The sequence below is a fragment of the Panthera tigris genome, chromosome A3 (assembly GCF_018350195.1).
Source record: "Panthera tigris isolate Pti1 chromosome A3, P.tigris_Pti1_mat1.1, whole genome shotgun sequence".
Lineage (NCBI taxonomy): Eukaryota > Metazoa > Chordata > Mammalia > Carnivora > Felidae > Panthera > Panthera tigris.
In genome coordinates, this window is record NC_056662.1 from 89,155,136 (window position 1) to 89,180,178 (window position 25,043).

General features: G+C 40.4%; 1 protein-coding gene and 1 long non-coding RNA gene across 3 annotated transcripts in view; one reads left to right on the forward strand and one right to left on the reverse strand.

Annotated features, from left to right (window-relative positions):
• Positions 1–20,273: 20,273 nt before the first annotated feature.
• Positions 20,274–22,353, reverse strand: LOC122237355. Of its 2 annotated transcripts, none has more exons than XR_006215821.1 (2): positions 21,903–22,353; positions 20,274–21,080 (listed from the first exon to the last, which is right to left on the reverse strand). It is a non-coding gene; the product is annotated as an uncharacterized LOC122237355 (long non-coding RNA). The 2 variants fall into 2 exon arrangements; XR_006215822.1 differs by having other exon boundaries at positions 20,274–21,114.
• Positions 22,354–22,463: 110 nt separating this feature from the next.
• The window catches only part of ALMS1 (ALMS1 centrosome and basal body associated protein), a 223,181-nt gene continuing 220,601 nt past the window's right edge, over positions 22,464–25,043 (forward strand). The window contains exon 1 of the mRNA XM_042981739.1: positions 22,464–22,863. Coding sequence (XP_042837673.1) covers positions 22,555–22,863 — 309 coding nt within the window. The 5' untranslated portion in view covers positions 22,464–22,554. The remainder of the gene's footprint in view (positions 22,864–25,043) is intronic.

Below are 25,043 nucleotides of genomic sequence, written 5' to 3' on the forward strand. Positions count from 1 at the left end.
CCAGGCTCTGAGCACAGAGCCTGGGGTGGGGCTTGAACTCACAAACCATGAGATCATGACCTGAGCTGAAGTCGGATGCTTAACTGACTGAGCCATCCAGGCACCCCTATTGTTACCTTTTAAAAATAGGCCACCTACCTTGGTTTATGTCTGGAGATTTTGTGGCTGTGTCTTTAGTAGACAGAAAAATAAAAGCAAAAATCCAAGCACCGAGAAAATATATGGAGAAACAGAACAATTTTAAATCCAAGTTTCAGCAGTACATGGGGGAAGAGAATATCAAGTTCAGAAAGATTAGGTGGGAGAAACAGGACCACACAACAGGAAGTCTCTAACCAAAGCCATTTCAGATTTTTAGTTTAATGTTTTACATAGCAGATTGATTTTGCCATTCTGCCTGATTCAGATACCATGGGGAGAATAAAAGATTACTTTGATAGAATCAGGGAATGTATAAAAGAATATTTAATGAAATGCAAACAAAGCTCTGAATAGATTTTTTCTTTTTTAAAAAAGCATTTTTAAAACATAAGTAGAGCATGTTTATTGTAGAAAAGTCAAAGAATTCAGAAAGTTAAAAAAAACAACCTATAATACCACTCAGAAACAACTGTTATTAATATTTTGGAGTGAATCCTTTCAGGATCTGGTTTATGTGAGTGCATACACACACACACACACACACACACACACACACACACACACACACCAGAAACACATACACATACGTTTTTTAAAAAACAAATAGATATGTACTTAATATACTTTTTTTGTAAACTGCTTTTTCCACTTGGCAAAATGTTCTGCAAGTTTTCCATAGACATTACTTTATTAATTTTTTAAAGTTTATTTATTTTTGAGGGAGAGAGAGAGCAGGAGGGGCAGAGAGAAGGAGAGAATGAGAATCCCAAGCAGGCTCTACACTGTTAGCACAGAGCAGGACTCAGGGCTTGAACACACGAACCATGAGACCATGACCTGAGCCAAAATCAAGAGTTGGATGCTTAACTGACTGAGCCATTCAGACACGCCCATAGAAATTATTATTGTTTTTTAAAATTTCTTTTTTTTATGTTTATTCATTTTTGAAAGACAGAGAGAGACAGAGCACAAGCAGGGGTGGGGCGGAGAGAGGGAGGGGCACAGAATCTGAAGCAGGCTCCAGGCTTTGAGCTGTCAGCACAGAGCCCAATGCGGGGCTTAAACTCACAAACCACGAGATGATGACCTGAGCGAAGTCGGATGCTCAACCGACTGAGCCACCCAGGCGCCCCGCCCATAGAAATTATTTTAAATGACAACAAAGTATTTTATTTCATGGATGTACCACAATGTATTTAACTAATGCCATAACTGATTAATCCAATACAATTATTGACAATGCAATGATTAACATTGTTGTACATACATATTTTTCATTAATAAAATTGTAATTGAGGTATAACATAGATACAAAATGCAGAAATTATAAATGTGTAGCTTGATAAAACATCAAAAAATTGACATACCCAGGAAATACCTCCTACCTCAAAAAATAGAACAAAACTAGCATCCCAGAAGCCCTTTTTGTCCCTCCAATCACTACCCTTTCCCTCTTCCCCATTCTTTTTTTAAAAAAAAAATTTAATATTTATTCATTAAAAAAAAATTTTTTTTTAACGTTTATTTATTTTTGAGACAGAGAGAGACAGAGCATGAACGGGGGAGGGTCAGAGAGAGGGAGACACAGAATCTGAAACAGGCTCCAGGCTCTGAGCCGTCAGCACAGAGCCCGATGCAGGGCTCGAACCCACAGACAGTGAGATTGTGACCTGAGCCGAAGTCGGAGGCTTAGCCGACTGAGCCACCCAGGCGCCCCAGTATTTATTCATTTTTGAGAGAGAGATAGACAGAGCATGAGCAGGGGAGGGCAGAGAGAGAGGGAGACACAGAATCCGAAGCAGGCTGCAGGCTCTGAGCTGTCAGCACAGAGCCCGATGTGGGGCTCGAACCCACGAACTGCGAGATCATGACTTGAGCCGAAGTCAGACACTTAACTGACTGAGCCACCCAGGCGCCCCTCCCCCCTTCCCCTTTCTTAACAGCTGTTCTAATATCTGGCACCATAGATTATTATTGCCTGTTTTTGCACTTTATATACATGGAATCCTACAGTATGTATTATTTTGTGTATGACTTCTTTCATTCAACATTATGAGACTGATTCATGTTGTTGTAGCATTGGTTTGCTCATATTAATTGCAGTGTACTATTCCATTGTATGAGTATACCATAACTTATTTATTGACTTTATTAGTGGTCATATAGCTGTTTCCATTCTTGTCTATTAAGAAAAATATCATTGCTCATGAACATTCTTCTACATGTCTTTTGGAGCACATATGTATACATTTCTGGAATACAGGCATAGGAGTAAAATTGTTGAGTCATGGTGTATTTTCGATTTTCGATTTATTTTCACTTCCAAAGGGATTGTATCAATTTATATGCATGAGAGTTCTCATTGCTCCATATTCTCTCCAACACTATATTGTCAGTCATTTTAATTTTATCCATGTTAGTGGGTGTGAGGTAGTATCTCATTGTTATATTTTGCATGAGATTGTGCCCTTTTTAACATTTGGATGTTTTCTTTTGTGAAGTGCTGATTCAAGTCTCTTGATCAATGTCTCCCTCTAGGTTGCTATCTTTTCCATTCTAAGAGTTCTTTCTGTAATCTGGATAAGTGTCCTTTGTCAGTTTAATGTGTGTTATGGCCTGAAGGTTTGTGTCCTTTGTATGTTGAAATCCTAACCGCCCATGTGATCGCCAATGTGATCGTGGGGCCTCTGGAGGTGATTAGGTCAGGAGTGGGGAGCTGTCATGAATAGGAGTAAACTACTTATGAAAGAGGCCCCAGGGAGCTCTCTCCACATTTCTGCCATGCATGTGAGGACACAGCAAGAAGACATACCGTGTGATGGGATTCTTAGCAAATGGCTAACAAAGAATTCTTGGGACGTCTTTGGTGCAAAAAAGATGATTTTATTAAGGCACGGGAACAGGACCTGTGGGCAGAGGAGTGGACTGAGGTTGTGAGGAGTAACTGATTATACACTTTTAAGTTAGTGGGGGTTAGGGATAGTATAAGTCTCTAAGGAATTTTAAAGCAAGGCTTTCAGGACCTTGAGGGGCTAACTACTGTTAAGATAAGGTTACTTTTAGTCTTCAATAAAACAAAAACACGCAGGCAGCCATGAGTTGCTTGAGCCGTGAGTCACAGTCTGCATGTTCCAGGTGTTTATCAGTGGGCTGCTAGCTGTAAGGAGATTTAATTTAAGCTTCATTTCTCTTGCCTTTGTTTCCCTCAGCACCGTGTGTTAAGCAGGAAGCAGAGTCTCACCAGACAGCAGATCTGCAGGTACCTTGATCTTGGACTCCCCATTCTCCAAAACTGTGAGAAATAAGTGTTTATTATTTATGCCATCCGGTCTATGGTACTTTTGTTCTAGCAGTCTGAACTAAGAAAATGTGTTACAAATATCGTTGCCAATATGTGCCGTATACTATTGTATTTTTATGATGTCTTTTAATGAACAATAGTCTTAATTTTAATGGGATCCAATTTATTAATCTTTTCCTTCTTAGCTAAAGTGCTTTTTGTATTCTATTTAAGAATTTGCCCAAGGTCATGAAGATATTCTCCCAGGCTGTCTTCTCAATCTTTATTGTTTCACCTTTCACATTTCCATCTGCAATCCACCCGGAAATGATTCTCTCCGGGTATGGTGAGAGGTAGGGTAAAGTTTCTCTTCTTGGGTAAGTATATTCAACTGGTTCAACATTATCTCCTGAAAAGATGGCCTCTTTTCTACTGCTCTACGATGCCATCTTAATCATTAATTCAGTGTCTTTAATACATGTATGGGACTGTTTCTGGAGTTTCTATTCTTCTCATTGGTTTATTTATCTCTCTATTCACCCAGACCACACTGTCTCAATTGCCAATTTTATAATAAATGTTTATATCTGATTGTGTAGATACTCCCATTTTGTCTTTCTTCTTCAGCAGATATTCATGAACAAAAGGAATTCTTATGTACTGTTAGTAAGAATCTAAATTGGTACATGTGCTTTGAAAAACCGTTTGGCAGCCCATGCTGAAGATTGATATATGTTATGACCCAGAAATTTCACTCATACATATATATCAAACAGAAATGTGTGTATATGTTCATCAAGAAGCGTGTCTGAGAATATTCTTAGCAACATTATTTATGAGAACAAAAACTTGCCAATAACAATAGAATGGACACATGCATTGTGGTCTAGTCATCTACACAGCTGTACAAGAGAATGGATCCAGTGTAAATGGCTATATCCTCTGACAACTACAGCTCCTGTCAGATGGCTCCTCCACAGCTCCAGCTCTTACTGGGCTCCAGTAAACATTTATTCTTCTTGTTCTTCAGGTTTGGAGCGTTGGAGTAACAGCTTTTCACTGTTGCAAATCTGTGAATACAGTAATCCTGCCCACACCTCTGTGTATCGCTCGTTCATTAAATCTCTTCTTTAAACCATATATATTGAATTCTTTTTCATGCTGGGACTCTAAACAGCATACACATACACAAATTTTTCATATAGATGCATAACTGAGATCCTATCATGTATGCAACTGTTAAAAGTTTTATACAATTATATTGTTTATATACGATTTGTTTCTTTTTATTTAGATTATCAGGCTCTAGAACTCGGAGGGACTTAAAAAATCAGCCTGTCCAATCCTGATTTCTGGTAAGTAAACTGTTTTCACCATATAACACATAGGTCTGGTAAGTAAACTGTTTTCACCATATAACACATAGGTCAGCTCTTGTGGTTACAGGTTAAAACGCCTGCTCCACTGCTATGAAGTGTGACTATGTGAAGACTGGAACCCCGGTCCCTGGTACTGAGCACAGCGAAATGCCATTCCTCTTACATACTGGTTCTCAAACTTGGGAGCACTTTAGAATCACCAAGGAGCTTTATTTTTTAAAAAAATTTTTAAACGTTTATTTTATTTTTGAGAGAGAGAGAGAGAGAGAGAGCAAGAGCATTAGCAGGGGAGGGGCAGAGAGAGGGAGATACAGAATCCGAAGCAGGCTCCAGGCTCTGAGCTGTCAGCACAGAGCCTGACATGGGTCTCGAACCCACAAACAGTGTGATCATGACCTGAGCCAAAGTCGGATGCTTAACAACCTGAGCTACCCAGGCACCCCTGGAATCACCAGGGAGCTTTAAAGAATACTGATGCCTAGGTCTCACCTCCAGAGAACTTGATTTAATTGGTCTGAGGTGTGACTGGGGTATAGGAAACTTTTAAAATATATATTTTTATTGTAAAATAAAGCATCACTGCAGAACACCACACAAATAAGATGCATAACTTAATGAATTATTTACAGGTAAGCACCATCCAGATAAACAAAAATAGAACTTTTCCAGTCATTCTAGAAGCCCTTTCCATGTACCCCATCCCAGGCACACAACCCTCCTCTCCTAAGTAACCAACATAAGTAACCACTTGTTAGACCTGACTTTGATAGTGACCACTTCCTTGCATTTTTCTTTTTTATAGTTTTATTACCCAAATATGCTTTCCTAGACACTGTAGTTTACTCTTGCCCATTTAAACATATATCATGTAAGTATCTTTTAATCTGTGAACTCCTCCTCCAACCTTCCTTTTGCTTGCAGGCTTTTTGACCCAGAGTTTGGATTTTGTTACTTAAATATTATTGGTGCAGTTCAGTGTGTTCCTCTCTTTTCTGTAGTTCTTACAAACAGACAGCTGATCCCGGTGATGGATCAAATAACAGGTTCAGGGGTGCCTGGGAGGCTCAGTAGGTTAAGTGTCTGGCTCTTCGTTTCGGCTCAGGTCATGTTCTCACAGTTTGTGAGTTTGAGCCCCGTGTCAGGCTCTGTGTTCATAGTGCAGAGCCTGCCTGGGATTCTCTCTCTCTCTCTCTCTCTCTCTCCCTCTCTCTTTGCCCCTCCCTTGCTTTCTGTCTCTCTCACTCAAAAAATAAATAAATAAACTTAAAAAGCAAAACAAAATAAATAACAGGTATAATCTCCTTGGCAAAACTCTAAGTATTACATGGCAAGACTACAGGAAGTGTGCATTGTCTGGTTGTCATTTTTTGTGATCTTAACAGCTGCCTGACAACTGTATTATTCACTGGGAGGGGCTACCAAAGTTGATATTCTACCATGATATTCTACCATTCCTCTTTCATTTTTTAGTGGGAATGCATTTATAAAAACACATTTTCCCTCATCCACTGTTTTGTTATCCTGTAGTGAAGTTCATATAAAAAGCAGGATAAATGTTATATTTATTTCTTTTATTTATTAATTTCAAGATAATAAATTGGTTCCCTATCATCCTCTGAAGGTGACCAATTCTTTTTTTTTTTAATTCTTTTTTAATGTTGATTTATTTTTGAGAGAGAGAGAGAGAGAGAGAGACAGAGTGTGAATGGGGGAGAGGCAGAGAGAGAGGGAGGGAGACACAGAATCTGAAGCAGGCTCCAGGCTCTGAGCTGTCAGCACAGAGCCCGATGTGGGGCTCGAACTCACAAACCATGAGATCATGACCTGAGCCGAAGTCAGACACTTAACCGGCTGAGCCACCCAGGTGCCCCAACCAACTCTTTTTTTTTTTTTAAAGTATCATTATGAACTCCTAGATTTAGACATATTTGACGAGTTTCAAATCCTTGTAATAACTATTATTATTGAAGCTCAAATCGTCCTATGGCCAGTGGTGAACCTCCACAAGTTAGCTCCAAAAGTTCGTCCTTTTGACAGAATCCTAGCAGTCTTCAGTAGCTTCCTTGCAATCTGGTATTATGAGATGCTCTGGGTCCGTCTTGTACATTTTTTGCCCCAGATTTGGGATCAGCCATTTCTTCAAAAGTACTGTGTTTTTTTTTTGTTTGTTTTGTTTTGTTTTGTTTTTTTCAACGAGAAAGGATATTTCAAGACTACACTCTGGGTGTTAAGGGATACTCAGTGCTATGTAGTTGGTCATTGTCTTTAGATTTTTCTCAGTGGCTAGAGCTAACTAATTCATGAATTCATACTAATATTTATAACTCTAATCCAGGACTATAGCACATTTACTTAACCTCTTTTCTATTAAGACTGCCTTCTTTATTTTATGCTGAGAATTCTGATTCTCAAGGATACAGGGGATGAAAATGACTCATTTGTTTTATCCCATATTACACATCAAGAGTGTCAGAATAGCTCTTCTAATACTACCACCAATATGATTGCTGAGAACATGTAAAAATTTGCCCATGTTTTCTCTGTTCTCTCTTACCATCTAAAAAAAGAGTTGTAGTACCAGGACAACTGGATACCACATACAAAAAAATGAAGTTGGGCCCTTTCTTGACACCATAGATACAAATGAACTCAACATGAATCAAAGACCAAAGCATAAAAGCTAAAATACTAAAACTCTTAGAAGGAAATATAGGTACAAATCTTTGTGACCTTGGATTGGGCAATAATTTCTTAGATATGCCATCGAGAGCACAAGCAACAAAAGAAAAAAATATATAAACTGGAGGTCATAAAAATTGAAAATGTCTGCGTTTCAAAGAATACCATCAAAAAAGTAAAAAGACAACCCACAGGATGGGAGAAAATATATGCAAATCAAATATTTGATAAGGGACTTGATTCTAGAATATATGAAGAGCAATTATAACTCAATGGTAAAAAGACAAATAATCCTTGGGGCACCTGGGTGGCTCGGTCGGTTAAGCATCTGACTTCGGCTCAGGTCATGATCTCACGGTCCGTGAGTTCGAGCCCCGCGTCGGGCTCTGTGCTGACAGCTCAGAGCCTGGAGCCTGTTTCAGATTCTGTGTCTCCCTCTCCCTCTGCCCCTCCCCTGTTCATGCTCTGTCTCTCTCTGTCTCAAAAATAAATAAACGTTAAAAAAAAAAAATTAAAAAAAAAAAAAGACAAATAATCCAATTTAAAGATAGACAAAAGATATGAATAGACATTTCTCCATAGAAGATCTATAAATGAAGAATAAGCACCTGAAAAATGTTCAACATTGTTAGCTGTCAGAGAAATATAAATGAAAATCACAGTGAGATTGTGCCATTAGGATGGCTGTTACCAAAGAGGAAGTGGACAAATCAGAACCCTCATATATGCTGGTGGGATCACATATTGTGTAATTCCATTTATGTGAAATATAGAATAGGCAAATCTATAGGGTCAGAAAGCAGATCCTTGGATACGTAGGGCTGGGGGTGGGGAGGTTGGAAATGACAACTAAAAAGTATGGGATTTTCCTTGGGGGTAATGAAACTGTTCCAAAATTGAGGGTAGTGAGAGACGCACAGCTCTGTAAATACACCAAAAGGCACTGAATTGTACACTTTAAGTGGGTGAACTATATGGCCTGTGAATTATATCTCAACTAAGCTGTTTTTGAAAAATAAAAATAAAGAAGATAGTTGTATCACGTTTACATTGCCAGAGTACACATCTGTTATATGTTAATGTTCTATCTCCTAGCTCTCATTTATTTGTAGTTTTACAGGTAATTATATATTGAATCCTCAACTTCTGTCCTTATATCAATGCCTCTCTAATTATTTTGGTGGCCTGACACTGATATATCTCTGATAGATTTTTCAGTAAGGGCTCATGAGAACAATATTCCCCAGTTTTTATATGTTGTTGATAGTTTGTCAGTGTCCTTTATATATGAAAGTTATCTTTCTGGATATAAAAATCCTTTCATACTTGTTTTTCCTTGAGTGTCTCTTATGTTATTCCTTTTCTCTCTTTTTCCTGGCCTAAAGCATTATTGTAAAAAATCCTGATGCAAATCTAATTTTCTTTTCCTTAAAAAAGTCACATATTCTTTTTTTTTTCTAGATGTCAGAGAATTTTAATTTTTCTTTAAAGTCCAATAATTTTACTAGAATATGTTGGAATATTTGTTGTTCTGGGTCAGTAATCTCAGCTATGTGGTATGCTCTTTCTTTTTTTTTTTTTAATTTTTTTTTTAACGTTTATTTATTTTTGAGACAGAGAGAGACAGAGCATGAACGGGGGAGGGTCAGAGAGAGAGGGAGACACAGAATCTGAAACAGGCTCCAGGCTCTGAGCTGTCAGCACAGAGCCCGATGCGGGGCTCGAACTCACGGACCGTGAGATCATGACCTGAGCCGAAGTCGGACACCCAACTGACTGAACCACCCAGACGCCCCATGTGGTATGCTCTTTCAATATGAAGTTTTAAATCTTTTTTTATTGAAAATTTTTGTTGTTGCTGTTTGTTTTGTTTCATTTTTAATCTGCAGGGTGTAGCATTTGTTCTTTGTCTTTGCTTTGGTTTTCTCCTTTAAGGATTCCTACTACCTGTGTGTTTGATCTCCTTTACCTTTCTTTTGTTCTTTTTATTTCTCTTCATTTGTTGTTGATTTAAAATTTTTACTTCTTTTTTATTTGCTATTTTTCTTCAGCAGCATTAACTTTCTTGTGTGTTCTTTCTAGTTCAGCCTTCATTTCTGAAATGATTTTTCCTTTTGATTCATGTTCTTTATTGAATTCTGTCACCTCATTTCTTTAAAAAAATTTTTTTCTAAAACTTATTTATTTTTGAGAGAGAGAGAGACAGAATGTGAGCCGGGGGAAAGGCAGAGAGAGAGGGAAACAGATAATCTGAAGCAGGCTCCAGGCTTTGAGCTGTCAGCACAGAACCCAATAGGGGGCTTAGGGGGCTTGAACTCTCAAACCTCAAGATCATGACTTGAGCCGAAGTCGGATGCTTAACAGACTGAACCACCCAGGTGCCTCTCTGTTACCTCACTTCTGAGATTTTCCTTTCTCTCTCACTTTCTTTCTTTCTTTCTTTCTTTCTTTCTTTCTTTCTTTCTTTCTTTCTTTCTTTCTTTCTCTTTCTTTCTTTCTTTCTTTCTTTCTTTCTTTCTTTCTTTCTTTCTTTCTTTCTTTCTTTCTTTCTTTTAGAGGGAGCGAGTGAGCAAGGGAGAGGGGCAGAGGGAGCGATAGAGAGAATCTTAAGCAGGCTCCATGCTCAGTGTGGAGCCCAATGCAGGGTTCAATCCCATGACCCTGGGATCGTGACCTGAGCCGAAATTAAGAGTCAGATGCTCAACCGACTGAGCACCCAGGCAACCCTCATTTCTGAGTTTTTCCTTTTTTTTCTTTTTTTCTTAACATATCTGAGTTTTTCTAATTCTGATTTGAACCAGGCTTTCTGTGTGTGTGTTTTCTATCATTTTCTTAATGATATCCATTCTGAAGTAGTAGGTTACGATTTTTACCTGTTTTGTGGGCAGGTCTTTTTGGCATGCTTTCATTGTCTTTGGGGATGTTATTGTCCTCCTTATTCTCTTTTTTCTTATAGTAATTTTGTGTGGGGTTTCACCTTGATACCCCTCTGTTTCTTTTTGTGTGTGTGAAATTAGTTTTCCTGGACTTAAAAAAAAAAGATGGAGTTCAGGAAAGCTTTTCTGATTTCATAGAGCTCCCTCTTCTGTTGTTTTTGTGTAGTGTTGAAAAATATGGTGGCTTGCTTTCTGGGATTTTTTCTGGCACGGTTACCCTCCCCCATTTAGGTTTCGTCTTTCTATTTTTATGCAATATTTGGGACATACTTATACCGAAAAATTATTCAATGTGTATCTGAAATTCAAATTTAACTGGGCATTCTGCATTTATTTGCTAAATCTGGCAACCTTAGTTATGAATATTTTCCATGTGCTTTGGTTTTGCTATCCTCTATTTTATCTGGAGATTTGTAGAGACTGAATAATCATGTTCGTGCTGCTGTTGCCACCTTCCCAGAATCCATCCTGTAATTTTCAAATGTAGTCTTCTACATTTCCCTTTCCCTTACACATATGTTATTTCATATCTACTCAGATAACTCATGTTCCAAACCTAGTGTATATTTCTTCTATAGTTTTTATTATATTCATATAATAATATACACATATGCATTATATATACTTTTTTCTTTTAATTTTCTAAACATAAACAAGATCACATAATATACATTTGTCTTTATCTTGCTTTTCTCAGTCAACATCATCCTGAGGAAATCCCTCCTAGTCACCTTATAGAACTCTATTTTCTTCTTTATAATACTATATTATTATATTAATATAATATTTATAATATAATAATATAATTTATAGTATTATAAATTATTATAATAATATGTAATATTATTATAATGACAATACTTAGAGATATATATGGACTGTAATGAACTCTACCATGTTCTTAGTGTTGGGCCTTCACCTTGTTTATGGATTTTTGTTGGTTATAAATGCATCTGTAATAAACATTCTTACATAGGTCTTTACATAGGAGTGCTTTTGTGTCTGTGAGAGGGACTTCCAGGAATATATTTACTGGGCAATAAGTGTTCCCGATTGTTGCAGGAACGAAGATTGGGTCATCCAATATTCATTGCATCCCACTTCCAGCATGCTTTCCCATAAAGGAGAAGATGGAAAATTAAAAAAACAAAACCCCAGGCTTTGGTTAGTTCATTCAAGTAAACATACTTGTGCAGAATTAGATGCTAGGAGTGAGCTATATGGGAAGTAGCCATACAAAGCAGGTGGTGGAAGCATTTGTTTCTTTTGGGAGAAGCTGTATTGGAGATTCTTCCCGCTATCTTGTCCGTAGCCTCATATATGTCTATAAAAGCTGTAGCGATAGCTGTAGAATTTCCATTGGGACCTTCCATGATGAGGTCGGGTGTTTCTCCTGGCTGCATTATCACCCCAAATTCCTTGTCTATTCTTATCGATGATATTCTACAATAGATCTCTCTCCATTGAAACATGCTAGAATATATTCTGTTGGCTAAAACAAATAACTCTGACCAATACCAGCTGTGATTGCAGGCAATACTACCTTAATGAAATGAAAAGGTGGGATTGGTTACCTGACCCGGTTGTAGTTGAAAGCTGTGACAATCTGTTTACTATCAGAAGATGGTTTGCTGTCATGGGTACATGGTGCCCAGTGGTGAGCAATGACTTTAAATATCATCTGTGGTACCTGGAGTGAAGTCTATATTGAAGACAATGCCTTAGTGATCAAAGTGGCTACTGTGATAGGCCATGTGAAGGGCCTACGGAATACAAAGGCTGTGGCTTAGTCTGGCTATTTTCAAATGTGCTTAAAGAAAGAAAATGAAAGTCTTAGGGTTTTAAAGTCTTGCTTCAAGGCACGGTTAGAGAACCAGGGAGTTCCCGTGACTGCCCTAAAAGAATCTCTTCCTGTAGTCCCACGTGGCTGAGGTTAACTGGGTTGCTGGATTAACATTAATTGAACCCATAGTCTTGTCTAATCTTTTAGGTACAAGTTAGGGCATAGATTAGGAAACAGTGGCAACATGAAAATCCGAATGGGGAAATTTGGGATCTGGTTGATACCAGGTGTCTGGAACCTCACTGAGCCTATCTTGATAACAAAAGAATACCTTCTCCTTGCCTTTGTCTGCTGTACTTATTCTTCCTCTACTTGAAGCCCGTCTAATGAATGACCTCGCCTGAGATAGTTTCCTTGCAAGCAGAAGCCAATTCTCATACCCCTCCTACCCCCTTTCATTACATCCGGACATATGAGAAGAGTCATATTGTCCCATGTCCCAGGGGACCAATTAAAGTCAGATGGCACTGAGCAAAAAAAATTGTAACATTTTGCTAATTTATTTAAATAAGACATGGATAATATATGTGGTCATGAAGTTCAAGAGATAAGGGACACAATTTTACTTTGGCCTAAATTTGCTTAGTTTTGGAGGATCTAACTGCCTTATCAGCTGATTGAAACCTGATGTGGCGTATGCTGTATGAAGTTGAGATACCAGAAACTCTTTGATACGATATAGAAAAATCCAAAGACTTTAGTAGTTTGAAAGCTTTGAGTAGATTTATTAAATGTGGATTTATCATTCACTCACCCCTTTCCTGAGTTGAGAAGGCTCAGAGAACTTCCCCTTCATTATGGCGTAGAAAAATAAAATGGTGAGAAGAGGCTTGTGTTTTCACAAGAAACAAGACACTGTCTTCTGTAGACTGAGGATGGGGGCAGGGGTGGATATTCGCTATTGAAATGTACTCCTTGATTTCAATGGTGATAATCATATCCCAGAGTGGTAGAGGCCATGGAATGGCACTTACCCAACAGAGAAAGGTGAGTATGGCTACCATAAAAGGCAGCAGGGCTAGAGTGATAATCAGAATATTTTGACCCGTAGGAAATTTTGATGGTGGTTAACATGGGATACTCAGGGCCAAAACAGACAGCCCAATAGGGTTCTCCTTAAACTGTGTAAATGGGGGGGGGGGAGCCCCAACAACTTTAGGTGTACTTTAAAGAGAATCCTGACTTAAGCCATCACAGTGAAGAGCCATGGCCTCTTTCCCTTTTTCCATTTCTGAATCAGTTCAATGTCCCAGGGCCCCTGGAAGGAAGGAGAAATCAGGAGCCCTTGAGGAAGGACCCTGTGAAAACTCTCATTCCTAGACTCCCCCAAAGAGACTCGTGCCTATTTGCCATGGTAACTTAGCCTGGGGAAAGAGAAACATATCCAGATCTCTCAGGAATTAATAGTTACTGGGATCTGAGTCAGAGTTAATCTCTAAGGAACCTGAATTCCATTGTGGTCCACCAGTAAGGGTGGGCTTATAAGAGCTAGGGGATGAAATTTTGGCTACCATCCTTCTCATAGGGGCCCAATGGATCTTCAAATCCATCCTGTATTTATTTTCCTAGTTCTTGAGTGTATAATTGGAGTAGAAATATTCAGTTACGGTATAAAAATATACATATGCATTGCTCTCTTACCCATGAGATCCTATCGATTATGGTAGAAAAGACCAAATGGAAGTTCCTGGAGATTGCCTTCCCTACCCAAATTACAAGCTGAAGACAATATTGCAAACGATTTGGGGGCATTTTTGTAATTAAGCACCATCAAAGGCTTGAAATATTTATAAGTGGTGATTCTTATCACATCTCCATTTCGCTCACCTATTTGAAGTGGGTCTTGGATAATGTTATTGGATAACTATAAGCTTAAACAAGTGGTAACTTCAATTGTAGCTGCTGATTCAAATGTGATCTCTTTGCTGGAGGAAAAATCAACCCAGCCCTGGTACCTGGTAGGCTGCTATAGATCTTTTTTTCCATCTCCCAATAAGTAGAGACTAGGAGAGGCAATTGCTTTCACCTGGAAGGTCAGTTGTACGTTTTCTTCGCTCAGGACTACTTCAGTGGCATTGGATCATAATTTGGTCATTATGATTACTCACCATCCTGCTGGCTATTGTTTTGACCTGATAAATTGATGACATTCTTTCTGACAGGACTAGAGAGCAGGAGGTTGCAGTTATCCTCAATTCTCTGATTATGTACTACAGAGTGGCTGGGAAATCCCACAAAGATTCCAAGGTGTCACCTCAAGGAAGTGTCCAGGGATATAGTGGCCTGGGGAATGTTGAGATGTTACCTTCAAAATAAAAAATAAGTAGCCAAAAAACCCACAAAACCAAACGAAACCAAACCAAAACACCTTGCATCGATACCTTTAAGAAAAAGGCACAATAAATAGCAGATCATTCTGGGTTCTTGAGGCAACATATGCCACATTTACTGAGTTACCTGTGCTCCAACCCATTGACAAAATAATCTGGAAGGGTTACATGATTTGAGTCAAGTCCAGGATAAGAAAAAAAACTTCAGCTTGTTGAAACTGCTCTGGCATCTAGCCCTTATAACCCAAAGTATCCAGTGGTACTTGAAGTTCTGTGGCAGATCGAGATGCAACATACAGTTTGTGAAAAACCTAGATAGAAGAGTCACAGTGTAGCAACCCTCTAGGGGATCAGTAAGGTGAGATAGTAATGTTGTACTCACAGGAATAGAAACGAATTGCATATTCTATGTTGTCCTCCCTGGTTTATCATATATAAATTTATTTTATTTGGATACACACACAGACAAACAGATGCATATATAAAACAAAGTTTCTGTCTCCATATGCCACATATTAACTTTTGTAATTTCTTTTTCTGATTATAAAAACATCATGAAAATGAAGCTATTAATGGATTAACTTACCCATCAGTGGAAATGACTCATCCTAAGGAAGAGCTTGCCATGAGGAGTCAACTACAGGTTATAGTCAGCTTCCAGAAGCCGGCTGGGAAAGGAAATTAAAGGTTCTCCAGTAGGCAGACATCTTTATCAGCATCAGTAAAACCAAATTTTTTCTGAAATTCTGTTCAGAATCTTTTGACCAGCCAATTCAACGCAATCTCCATTGATTTCATTCAACAATGTTTACCAAGCACCACCTCATAGGCCAGATAGTGTTTTAGGCACTAGGCACAGAGTGGTGTGCAAAACAGATAAAATCCATTACATCATGGAGCTTGTCCCTCCTCGTCAGGGGAGACAATAAACAAACGCATACATGTTGGGTGGTGATAAGTTCTAAGAAATAAAATAAAGCATTGGTGAGTGTACTGGGTTATCAGAGAAGAGCCCTCTGATACAGTTGTCAGACTCTGTGGAAGTGTGTTCCAGTCCATGGGAACAACAGATGCAAGGGTTCTGAGGTGGGAGTGGGCTTGCATATTGAGGAACAGTGAGGAGGCCAGTGTGGCTCTAGTGGGTGAGCAGGAGGGATGGGCAGGAGTTTAGATCTGGAGGTATGTAGGTAGGAGCCAGATCATGCAGGCTCTTGTAGACCATGGTTAGGACTTTGGATTTTATTCTGAGTTAGACTGAAAGTCCTTGCAGGACTTGAATAAAGACATGAAATGCTCTGATTAAATTTATTTTTTATTTTTTTAAAAAGCATTTTTAATGTTTTTATTTATTTACTTATTTTTGACAGAGAGAGAGACAGAGTGTGAATAGGGGAGGGGCAGAGAGAGAGAGAGAGAGAGAGACAGAAACACAGAATTTGAAGCAGCTCCAGTCTCTGAGCTGTCAGCACAGAGCCTGATGCAGGGCTCAAGCTCACGAACCGCGGTATTATGACCTGAGTCAAAGTTGGCAGCTTAACCGACTGAGCCACCCAGGCACCCCTCCGGTTAATTATTTAATTGGATCACTCCTGTTCCCCCGTTGAGAATGGTCTATCACAGAAACTAGATACATACCTTTAAATTTCATCCTCAGCCACATACAGGAATGCAAGCTCTTTTGATTACTCCTTGATACAGGGCTTTCATCTGCATAGTTCTGCAAGTCTTTGGTTTGTCCTCTATGCTGACCTCCTTCCTCCAAACCTGTGCTATAGTGGTAGACAAGCTTCCCCTCCCCCACAGCCTCTCACATCATCCCATCCTTAACTGACACCCAGCTTGCTCCTGAGGATACAGCTGTCCTTGCAGCTTCTGCAAGGGAGATTGACAGTTCCCTATGTTCCTCTTACAACAGGGCTTGCTGTGTGGTTTCTACACTGTATGGTTCAACAGGAAGAAGCATAGACCATGTAGTCAAACATACTGGGCTTGAAGCTACCTTGCACCCCCTCTTAGTGGCTGGATTATATTGGGAAAATGATTTAACTTATCTGAACCTTGATGTCCTCATCTGTAAAATGCTTTGCTGAATTGTTGTGAAGATTAGAAGAGGCAGTAATTATAATATACCCATCGTAGTCCCTGGCATTCAAAAAGCCTTAGTCTTCCCTTCCCGCCTGTCCCTTTGATGCTCACATGGCCCTCTTTGTGACTTATCTGGTTAGTGTGCAGGAAGAATGTGGCACTTGACTCACCTTCTTTTACATTCAGCTATGTCTTCATCCCAGGGGTTTTTAATAACTACAAGGGGAGACTTGTTTCAGGAACTTAATCCTGTGGCCACACCTTGGGCCTTTTAAACTCCTGTAGCCACATCTTGGACCTTTAAAACTCCAGTATTTTGGTTTCCAGCCAAGACCTCCTATTTTTCCATTCATCCCTTTATTTGTCTAATCATCTTGTGCATATAGTCTCTACATGCTTTTTCTCCAAGTCTGACAGCCACATCCTGGGGTTTTACCTTCTCCTGCATTTGGCCTAGACTTCCTTCCATGGATCAGTGGCAGGTTTTAGTTTCAAGCAGCAGAAGCTGGTGCTGGTTAACTTAAGCAGAAAAGGAATCTACTAGAAGGTTATTGTGGGGCCCTTAGAACCAGTGGGAAAGCTAGAAACCAGGCTTGGAAAAGGGGTGACATTGTATGTTAGGTTCATCATTCGGTAAATATTTATTTCCTCTCCTCCATCAACCTCCATAGGAGGAATATGATGTTGGATTTATGCATGTGATGTGCTTTGGGCAATGATGTGTGGGGAAAGTGACAGGGTGACTGCGGCCTTAAGAGGCATTTGTATTTCCACTCACTTTTGAGAGCTTCCAAACTCCCTCATGGAAGAAGCATTCTTTGAGTAAGCCACTGGTCCCAAAAGAATGAAAGCCATATGTACTAAAGTCACCGCAGCCAACTCATCCACTGCAGCCTGAAACAGATATCCCCAGGCAGCCAGCTGGAGCATGAGCAAGAAACAGCATTATTTATTATCAGTTGCTGAGATTTTGTGATTGTTTGTTACCTGTACTAAGTAGAGTAGCTGACCAAGAAAGGCAAGAATCAAGGAAGGCTGGGGAACAGAACCCAGGGCTGAGGTCATGCTACGTGTTCCATTGGCCATTGCTGCTGCAGAACTCTTGACTCTACCACTACAGATATGTTCTAAGCCAGTGCTTTTCAAACTTCAATGTGGCTTGGAGCCATCTGGATATCTTGTTAAAGTGCAGATTTAGTAGGTTTGGATGGGGCCTGAGAGTTTGCATTCCTAAGAAGCTCTCAGGTGATGCTACCAGTCCCATACTATGCTTTGTGTGGTAAGTTCTGAATTGTTTCTGCTTCACTCCCTTGAGAAACAAAGTCACAAATGGGAGCATCCAAAGGTGTAAATCTAGGTCATATGTCCATGCCTTGGCTGCTAGGTGGCAGGTAGAGGGATGACTTTCTATAGGGGGTGGGGAAACACTGTATTGTCCTTTATATTTCACAGAGAAAAAAAGGAGCGGTTCTCAACCATTATGATGGATCAGCATTACTTGGGGGGTGGTACTTGTGCTAGTTTAAAGATTAGATTCCTGGGTGCCAACCCAGACTTCCTAAATCTTATTCTCTGGGTGATGGCAGCTGGGATTCTTCATAAAATGGATACCTCAGGTGATTCTGATCAATGTGGTCTGCAGACCACATTTCAATTAACATGGATAAAGCCCAAGAAACATGAATTCAATCAACTTCTTGCTCCACTCACCTGAATAAAAGATTTTTATCAATACCTGTCTTTTCTGTGAGAAATCCATGTACTTCTGAGGATAATCCTTCCACCTGAACCCCCTGTCATCCTCTCTGCTTTTATCAATTGTCTTTTTGTCTTTCTTTCTATGTCTTTCTTTCCTTTGGGTCAATCTTCGCATACTAATAAACTCAAATGTCTTCCATTTTGAAAACAACAACAAACTCCCATGGTTCCTTTCCTGTTCTAGTTACCCCCTTATTCTTCTTTCCCCTTTTCATGGCCAAAATCCTCCTTTCTACATTCAACATCTCACCTTCCTCACCTTCAATTGTTTCCCAACTTTTTCATCTGTAGTCTGCTCCCACCATTCCATCAAAATAATTTCTTGTGCAAGTTACCAATAATTTCATAAGGCCAAATTCATTAGACACTTTTCAGTTCTTATTTTGTCTTTCTGTTGCATTTGATGCTTTTGACCTCTCCCATATTGAAAATATAGTTGGCCCTTGAAAAATGTGGGGGTTAGGGGAGTCTACCCCCAATGCAGTTGAAAATCCATATGTAACTTGACTTCTCAAAAACTTAACTGCTAATAGCCAACTATTGATCAGAAGAAGACTTACTGATCACCTAGTCAATTAACATGCACACACACATATTTTTAAATGTTTATTTTTTGAGGAGAAAGAGGGGGGAAGGGGTAGAGAGAGAGGGAGAAAAAGGATCCAAACAAGCTCCATGCTCTCAGCCCTGACCCCCCTTCTCCCCTCCCCGCTCCTGACACAGAGGGCTTGAACTCACGAACTGCAAAATCATGACCTGAGCCAAAGTGAGACTCAATCAACTGAGCCACCCAGGCGCCCCAACACATATTTTGTACATTATGTGTATTATGTATTGTGTTCTTACAATGAAGTAAGCTGGAAAATAGAAAGTGTTAACAAAAAAAATCATAAGGAAGAGAAACTACTTCTGTAGTACTGTACTGTATTTACACCCCCTGCCCCCCAAAATCCATGTAGAAGTGCCTGTGCAGTTCAAACCTGTGTTGTTTGCCAACTGTATTTGATTTCCCATATTTTATATTAGTGCTATTTTTGTGTTCTCTTCCTATCTCTGGTAGTTTCTTCTCAGTCTGTGTTCTCCTCTTCCTCTTTTGGAATGTGCATGTTATTCAGGGTTCCATTCGTGGCCCACTTCTGTTTTACGCTGAGTTGTGACTTTCTCCAACACCTACGTGCTTGTTGTCAGCAACCTACCCCTCCCTCTTCCCCGAGTCCCAGTCTTGTATCTACAAGTCCTAACTGAACATCCTTAACTTGATATGTCTTAGGCTACTAAAACTCAATATGCTCCAAACCGAACTCATGACCTTTCCCTAAAGACCTGCATGTTCCTACTTCTGTATTTCCATCATCAGCTGGGCTGCCCAAACCAAAATGTGGGATTGATCTTATTCCTTCCTTCTACCTCTCCTCCCCATACCCAGTCACCAGGTCCTATTGATGTCACCTCCATGTAGCTTTTGCATCTGTACTCTCCTCCCTCCCTCCCACTATCTGCACCTGCATTCATTATCTGAAGTACTGTTATTACTTCCTTATCGATCTCCTTTTCTCTACCAGTGCCGTCCTCCACATCATCTTGTGTTTGGGTTCCTAAGGAAAATGGGTGAAAAGATATAGGGATATATTGGTGGAACTCAAAGGTACAGCCATTTGTTTAAAGGCTGATGAGGTTGAAGGAGGACTCCAATTTGTTCTCTGGAAGGTTCAGACTTAGGGGACATCAGCTTATCTTTCAGACTACTGACTTGGAATGTGGAAGCTGCTGAAAAGACTGAAACATTTCAGCCATTAAATTAAGAGCAGTGGCTATGACTTGAGAAAAACACATCAGAGCATATTGTTTTTCTATTCTTTTCTTTCTTTTTTAAAATTGCTTTTTCGTAAGTGGCAGAAGAGCACAAGGAGTCAAAAGTAACAGTATGAAGATCAAGGGGATCATATAGAGACATCATTTTGTTAGTTAAAAGGGTTGTCAAAGAACAATAATAGGCAAGATTAGTGGTAGGGTGAAGGATACTGAAGAATCAGAAAATCAATCTTGTTCTGTTGTAATGGGCATATGCTATCCATTTCTGTAGTCAGCAGTTCTGGAGAATTCCTGAGAATCTTTGGTTTGAGGTCTTGCAATGAATGGATTAGACATCCAATATCCCAGAAAAAATGATGCATGTATTTTTTGTTGAGTAACATGAATCCAAGGATCAAAGCCTTGTAGTTTTACAGTTGGGTTGTCCTTAACGGTGGCTGATGAGATTTTTCCGTTGAGGATCAAGGGAAAATTTTTTTTTTTTTTCTGATGCTTTTTTCAGAAATCTCTGGATTTCAGATCCTGCAGAAACTGCTTAGGTAGGTGCTTTGGAAATGCAGCTTCCACCTATTGTTGGTAAAGCAGGAGTTATAGCGTGGGTCCCCTGAAGCAATTAGTCATATCAGCTTGTTTTAAGGTAGAATCTATACTGGAAATAATTCCCAAGTACATGAGGCAGCCTGTTATGAACTCAGAAGGAGATAACTTGTGGATCCTACAGTAGAATGATGTCCTTGCTATCAAGGCAAATGGAAGTACTTTGGGCCTTGGAGGCTGGAGAGTTTCCAAGAACTTTGATACTTAGTTTTAGAATTCCATTAGTTCCCTTCATTTTTCCTGAAATTTGTGGATGATAAGCATAGTGGAGTTTCTAAGTAAATGGTAAAGGTTTACAGAATTATTTAATAACAGTATCAATGAAATGTGTGTCCCTGTTACTGGGTTTCTCCAATCAGGAATACAAAATCAAGCAACTTTCTTTTTCTATCATTATATCCATAGCTCTCCAGCAAGGAAAACCCTCAACTTGTCATAAGAAGAGTGGTGTTTGAATATACTCATAGTCCATTTAGAGATGTTCACAGGAGCCCTGAGGCTTTGGGCTCCAGTCCATGTTCTATCTTTATAGTTTTGCTAGAATTGGGCCATAGACAGATAGGACATACATCCTTGACAGTACTCCTAAAAAATACCTTGCCAATGTTGGTTTGATATCACTACCAATTTATCTCTGCTATTGTGGACAGGTACCATGAAGAACTTTTGCTGGATTCTAATTATGGCTGTCTCCTTAGGTAATAGCAAAGCATCTCAAGATTCTTTAATTTGCTATTTCCTTTATAGGGGTTCCTGAATTAATCAGGAAAGCTTTGTTTCCAAAGCATTTCAAAGTCATTGACTATACTAAAAATATATGTACTATCAGCACAAATACTTACTTTTTATTCTTTATTAGCTTATAGGTCTGGGCCAGGGCAATTTACTGGATTTACAGAAGACTTGGGATTGCACAGCCAGCCAATTACTAGGTAAGAGGCTTTGGGCACGTTATTTTTCGGAGCCTTAGATTCTTCAAATATGAAATGGTATTAATACTAATCTCACAGAACTGCGGGCATTTAATGAGTTACCGCACAATAATCAATGAATAATACCTACCACTAAGTCCTTTACGTTGGTTATCTGCTTTAATTTTCACAACCATCCTATGTGAAGGCCTCTTATTTTATAGAGGCTCAGTTTCACCAATGTAAGTGGCGATGTCAGGATTCAAACTTCCATTTTTCTGGTACCAGCTTAACCCCTCTACCGCCCCACTTTTTCGCCGCTAGGTTCAAGTGCCCATCATACAGCCTGTCGCATGGCAGGCACTCAACCTTTAAAAATTTGTAACTTGCAAGTTTGATTATCGTAGGTTTATCCTAGAGTCTGATCTCCTCCCGGTGCAAGGGCAAAATTCAGTTTTGACTTGGTCCAACCGAGGACGAAATTCTCCCCTCCCTCGAGAAGACCCCAGTCCGAGTTTATTGTGAGCTTTCAGTACTGTGAGCAATGTCCCAGCGTGTGACGAGGGCTACGCCACTCCCTCGCCAGCTCCAGCCACACCTCGGGCCTCCCCGCGGGGCGTCCTTAGCAACCCGCGCTCTCACTCCCTGCCCCGCCCCGTCCGCGCGTCGCGGCGCCGGGTGCGAGGCCGCGGCGGTCTTTGCGCCTGCGCGCGGCCGCAACCGCCAGTCAGCTCTCTTCCCCTACCCTTCCTCCCCTTTCCCCTCTCCCCCTCCTCCTCTGCCTCCTAGAGCGAGACGCCAACATGGAGCCTGAGGACCTGCCGTGGCCGGGCGAGCTCGAGGAGGAGGAGGAGGAACAGGCGGAGGAGTCTGCGAACCAGGAAGAGGACGAGGTGGTCGAGGTGGTGAAGGAGGTGGAGGAGGTGGAGGAAGGGGAGGGGCGGGAGCTGGACTCGGACTTTAATTACGAGAGCCAGCCACGGGAGAGCACGGACGACGAAGACGACGAGGAGGCCAAGGCCTGGCTGCAGGCGCACCCCAGCGGGAGTTTGCTTTCGTCGTCGCGCCCGAGCCACCGCTTCTTGGAGGACGAGCGGACCGGCCCGGAGAAGGTGAGCCAGGCGGGGGAGAGATGTGGGCTGCCGTCGGGCAGGGTGACTGGTAGTCCCTGAGCGCTCCGCCTGCTTTCTACCCTGCTGCCTCCTGCTCGCTGCGGGTCACGGTGCCGGACAAATAATACGCGCGCTTTTAGAGCCTTGTAGGGGCCATCTCGCGTCCTGGGCCCACACTCTTGTTCAGGTTCTGGTTGGCTACGCCAAGTTTCCCATTCTTGCTGGCAAAGACCTCTCCTGTTTACTCCTCTCGTTGGGTCCCGGGCTTTTTGAATTACACCAGATGTTCTGAGAGCCGGTATTCCCAGTGGGTGTGGTGAAGCAACGCTTTGGGAGGGAGGTGGGGCTCCTTGTGCCCTGCGGGAGGGGAAAACGGCGGTGTTGGAAGTGGAGAGTAAGGTTGCCCAGGGACTATTTTGTTGGGGAGACAATTAGATTAGTATGCCTGAAGGGCAGGACTCTTCTTGAGGGAGTAGTGTGGATTATGGACACTACATGATTAGTCTCCAGAGGCTCCTCGCCTATTGTACTTCACCGGACCCTCGTTTGTAGCGATAAAGGGGTCCCCAGTCGGTAGCAGGAGGTTTATGCCGCAGTTCCAAACAGTCTGGAAAGCTAGAAAGCACAAGGTATTACACAATGGAGAAAGAGCTGATTTTATGGTTGGCTTCTGAAGACCGGTTTGAAAATAACTACATTTAATTCATTAGCTTCTCAGGGAGAAAAAGAAAGTTTGCTCTACAATTCAGATATCAAATCATCAGACATTTATTAAGTTTCTGTTGTGTGCAGGGTATGTTGTGGGGACCAAAAGAAGCCCAGGGGTTTATTGTCTAGGACTGCTCCATAGACAAGATGTATGTAAACTGTGCAGAGTGACAAAATGCAGCAAAGTACAACAGTTGAAAAGAGAAAAGACTTACATAGACTTGTGCTGTTCAGTACAGTCATTACTAGCCACATGCGGCTCTTTACATCTTATTTAGTTAATTAAACTAAAAATTCAATGCCTCTGTTATACTAAGTGCTCAATAGCCACACTTGACTAGCGGCCACTATTGGAAAGTGCAGATACAGAATAGTTCCTTAATCACAGAAAGTTCTTTTGGACATTGATGCCTATAGACTGTTGATCATTAAAGAATTATTGTTTTGCCTGGTAAATATTCCAGTGGGCACTTATTCATTGAGTACTCATTAGGGCATTCACCTGTTGTGCTGGTTGGAACCTTGGTGAACCCAAACATTTTTTTTTTTTTTTTTTTTTTTTAATCTCTGCCTCACTAGTGTTCACATAAGAGGGAGGCAGACAAAATTCATTTGGCCACATGAATAAAAGTAAAACTGATAGGTACTAACATGCTTTGAAAGCATACGGAAATGGAATCTGATCTTGTTAGTGAAGCTGGGGAAAGCTTCCCTGAGGAAGTTCTGATAGAGCTAAGATCTGAAGACAAATTAAAGTTAACTAGCAAAGAGAAAGCCTCTCAGTTGAGGGAAAGGCACATGGAAAGGTAATGTGGGAGAAAGCATGGCATTTCCAGGAAACTAAAGGCCAATATAGATAAAAGATTTATCTCTGGAGCTTTGGAAAGTCATTGAAAATGGGGTATATAGTAAAATGTGTTTCAGAAACATCACTTTGTAGCAGAGTGGAGAACAGCTTTGACAGCAGGATGGGGAAGGGGAAGTGGCAATATGTCAGGGATGCTAATTAGTAAGCCATTGCAGTATTGCCAGGCAAAAGATGATCATATTTTGCAACAAGGAGGTGTTGGTGGATATAGAAAAAAAAAAAAAAAAAAAAAAAAACTGATTGGAGAAATATTTAAGAGGTAAAATCATTGTACTTATCCATTAATTTTACATTATTACACTAATAATGGATTAGGTGTGTAACATGGAGGCAAGAAGGTGTTTGGTGTTAGATTATTGGATGAATGATTGTGTCAAATACTGAGATATGGCCAGGTTAAAGGTGGGAGTGATGGGAGGGAGGGGTTGATGGGATTGGCTGAGATGAGTGTTAAGATTGTTTTTGGAGATCAAAGGAGAAGTCTGGGTTGGAGATCTCAAGCTGTAAATTATCGGCATATAGACCATAATTAAAGCTACATTTGTGGATGAGGTCTCCTAACTTTTATTTTGTTCTGTGATTTCTTGTTTGAATCAAACTATTA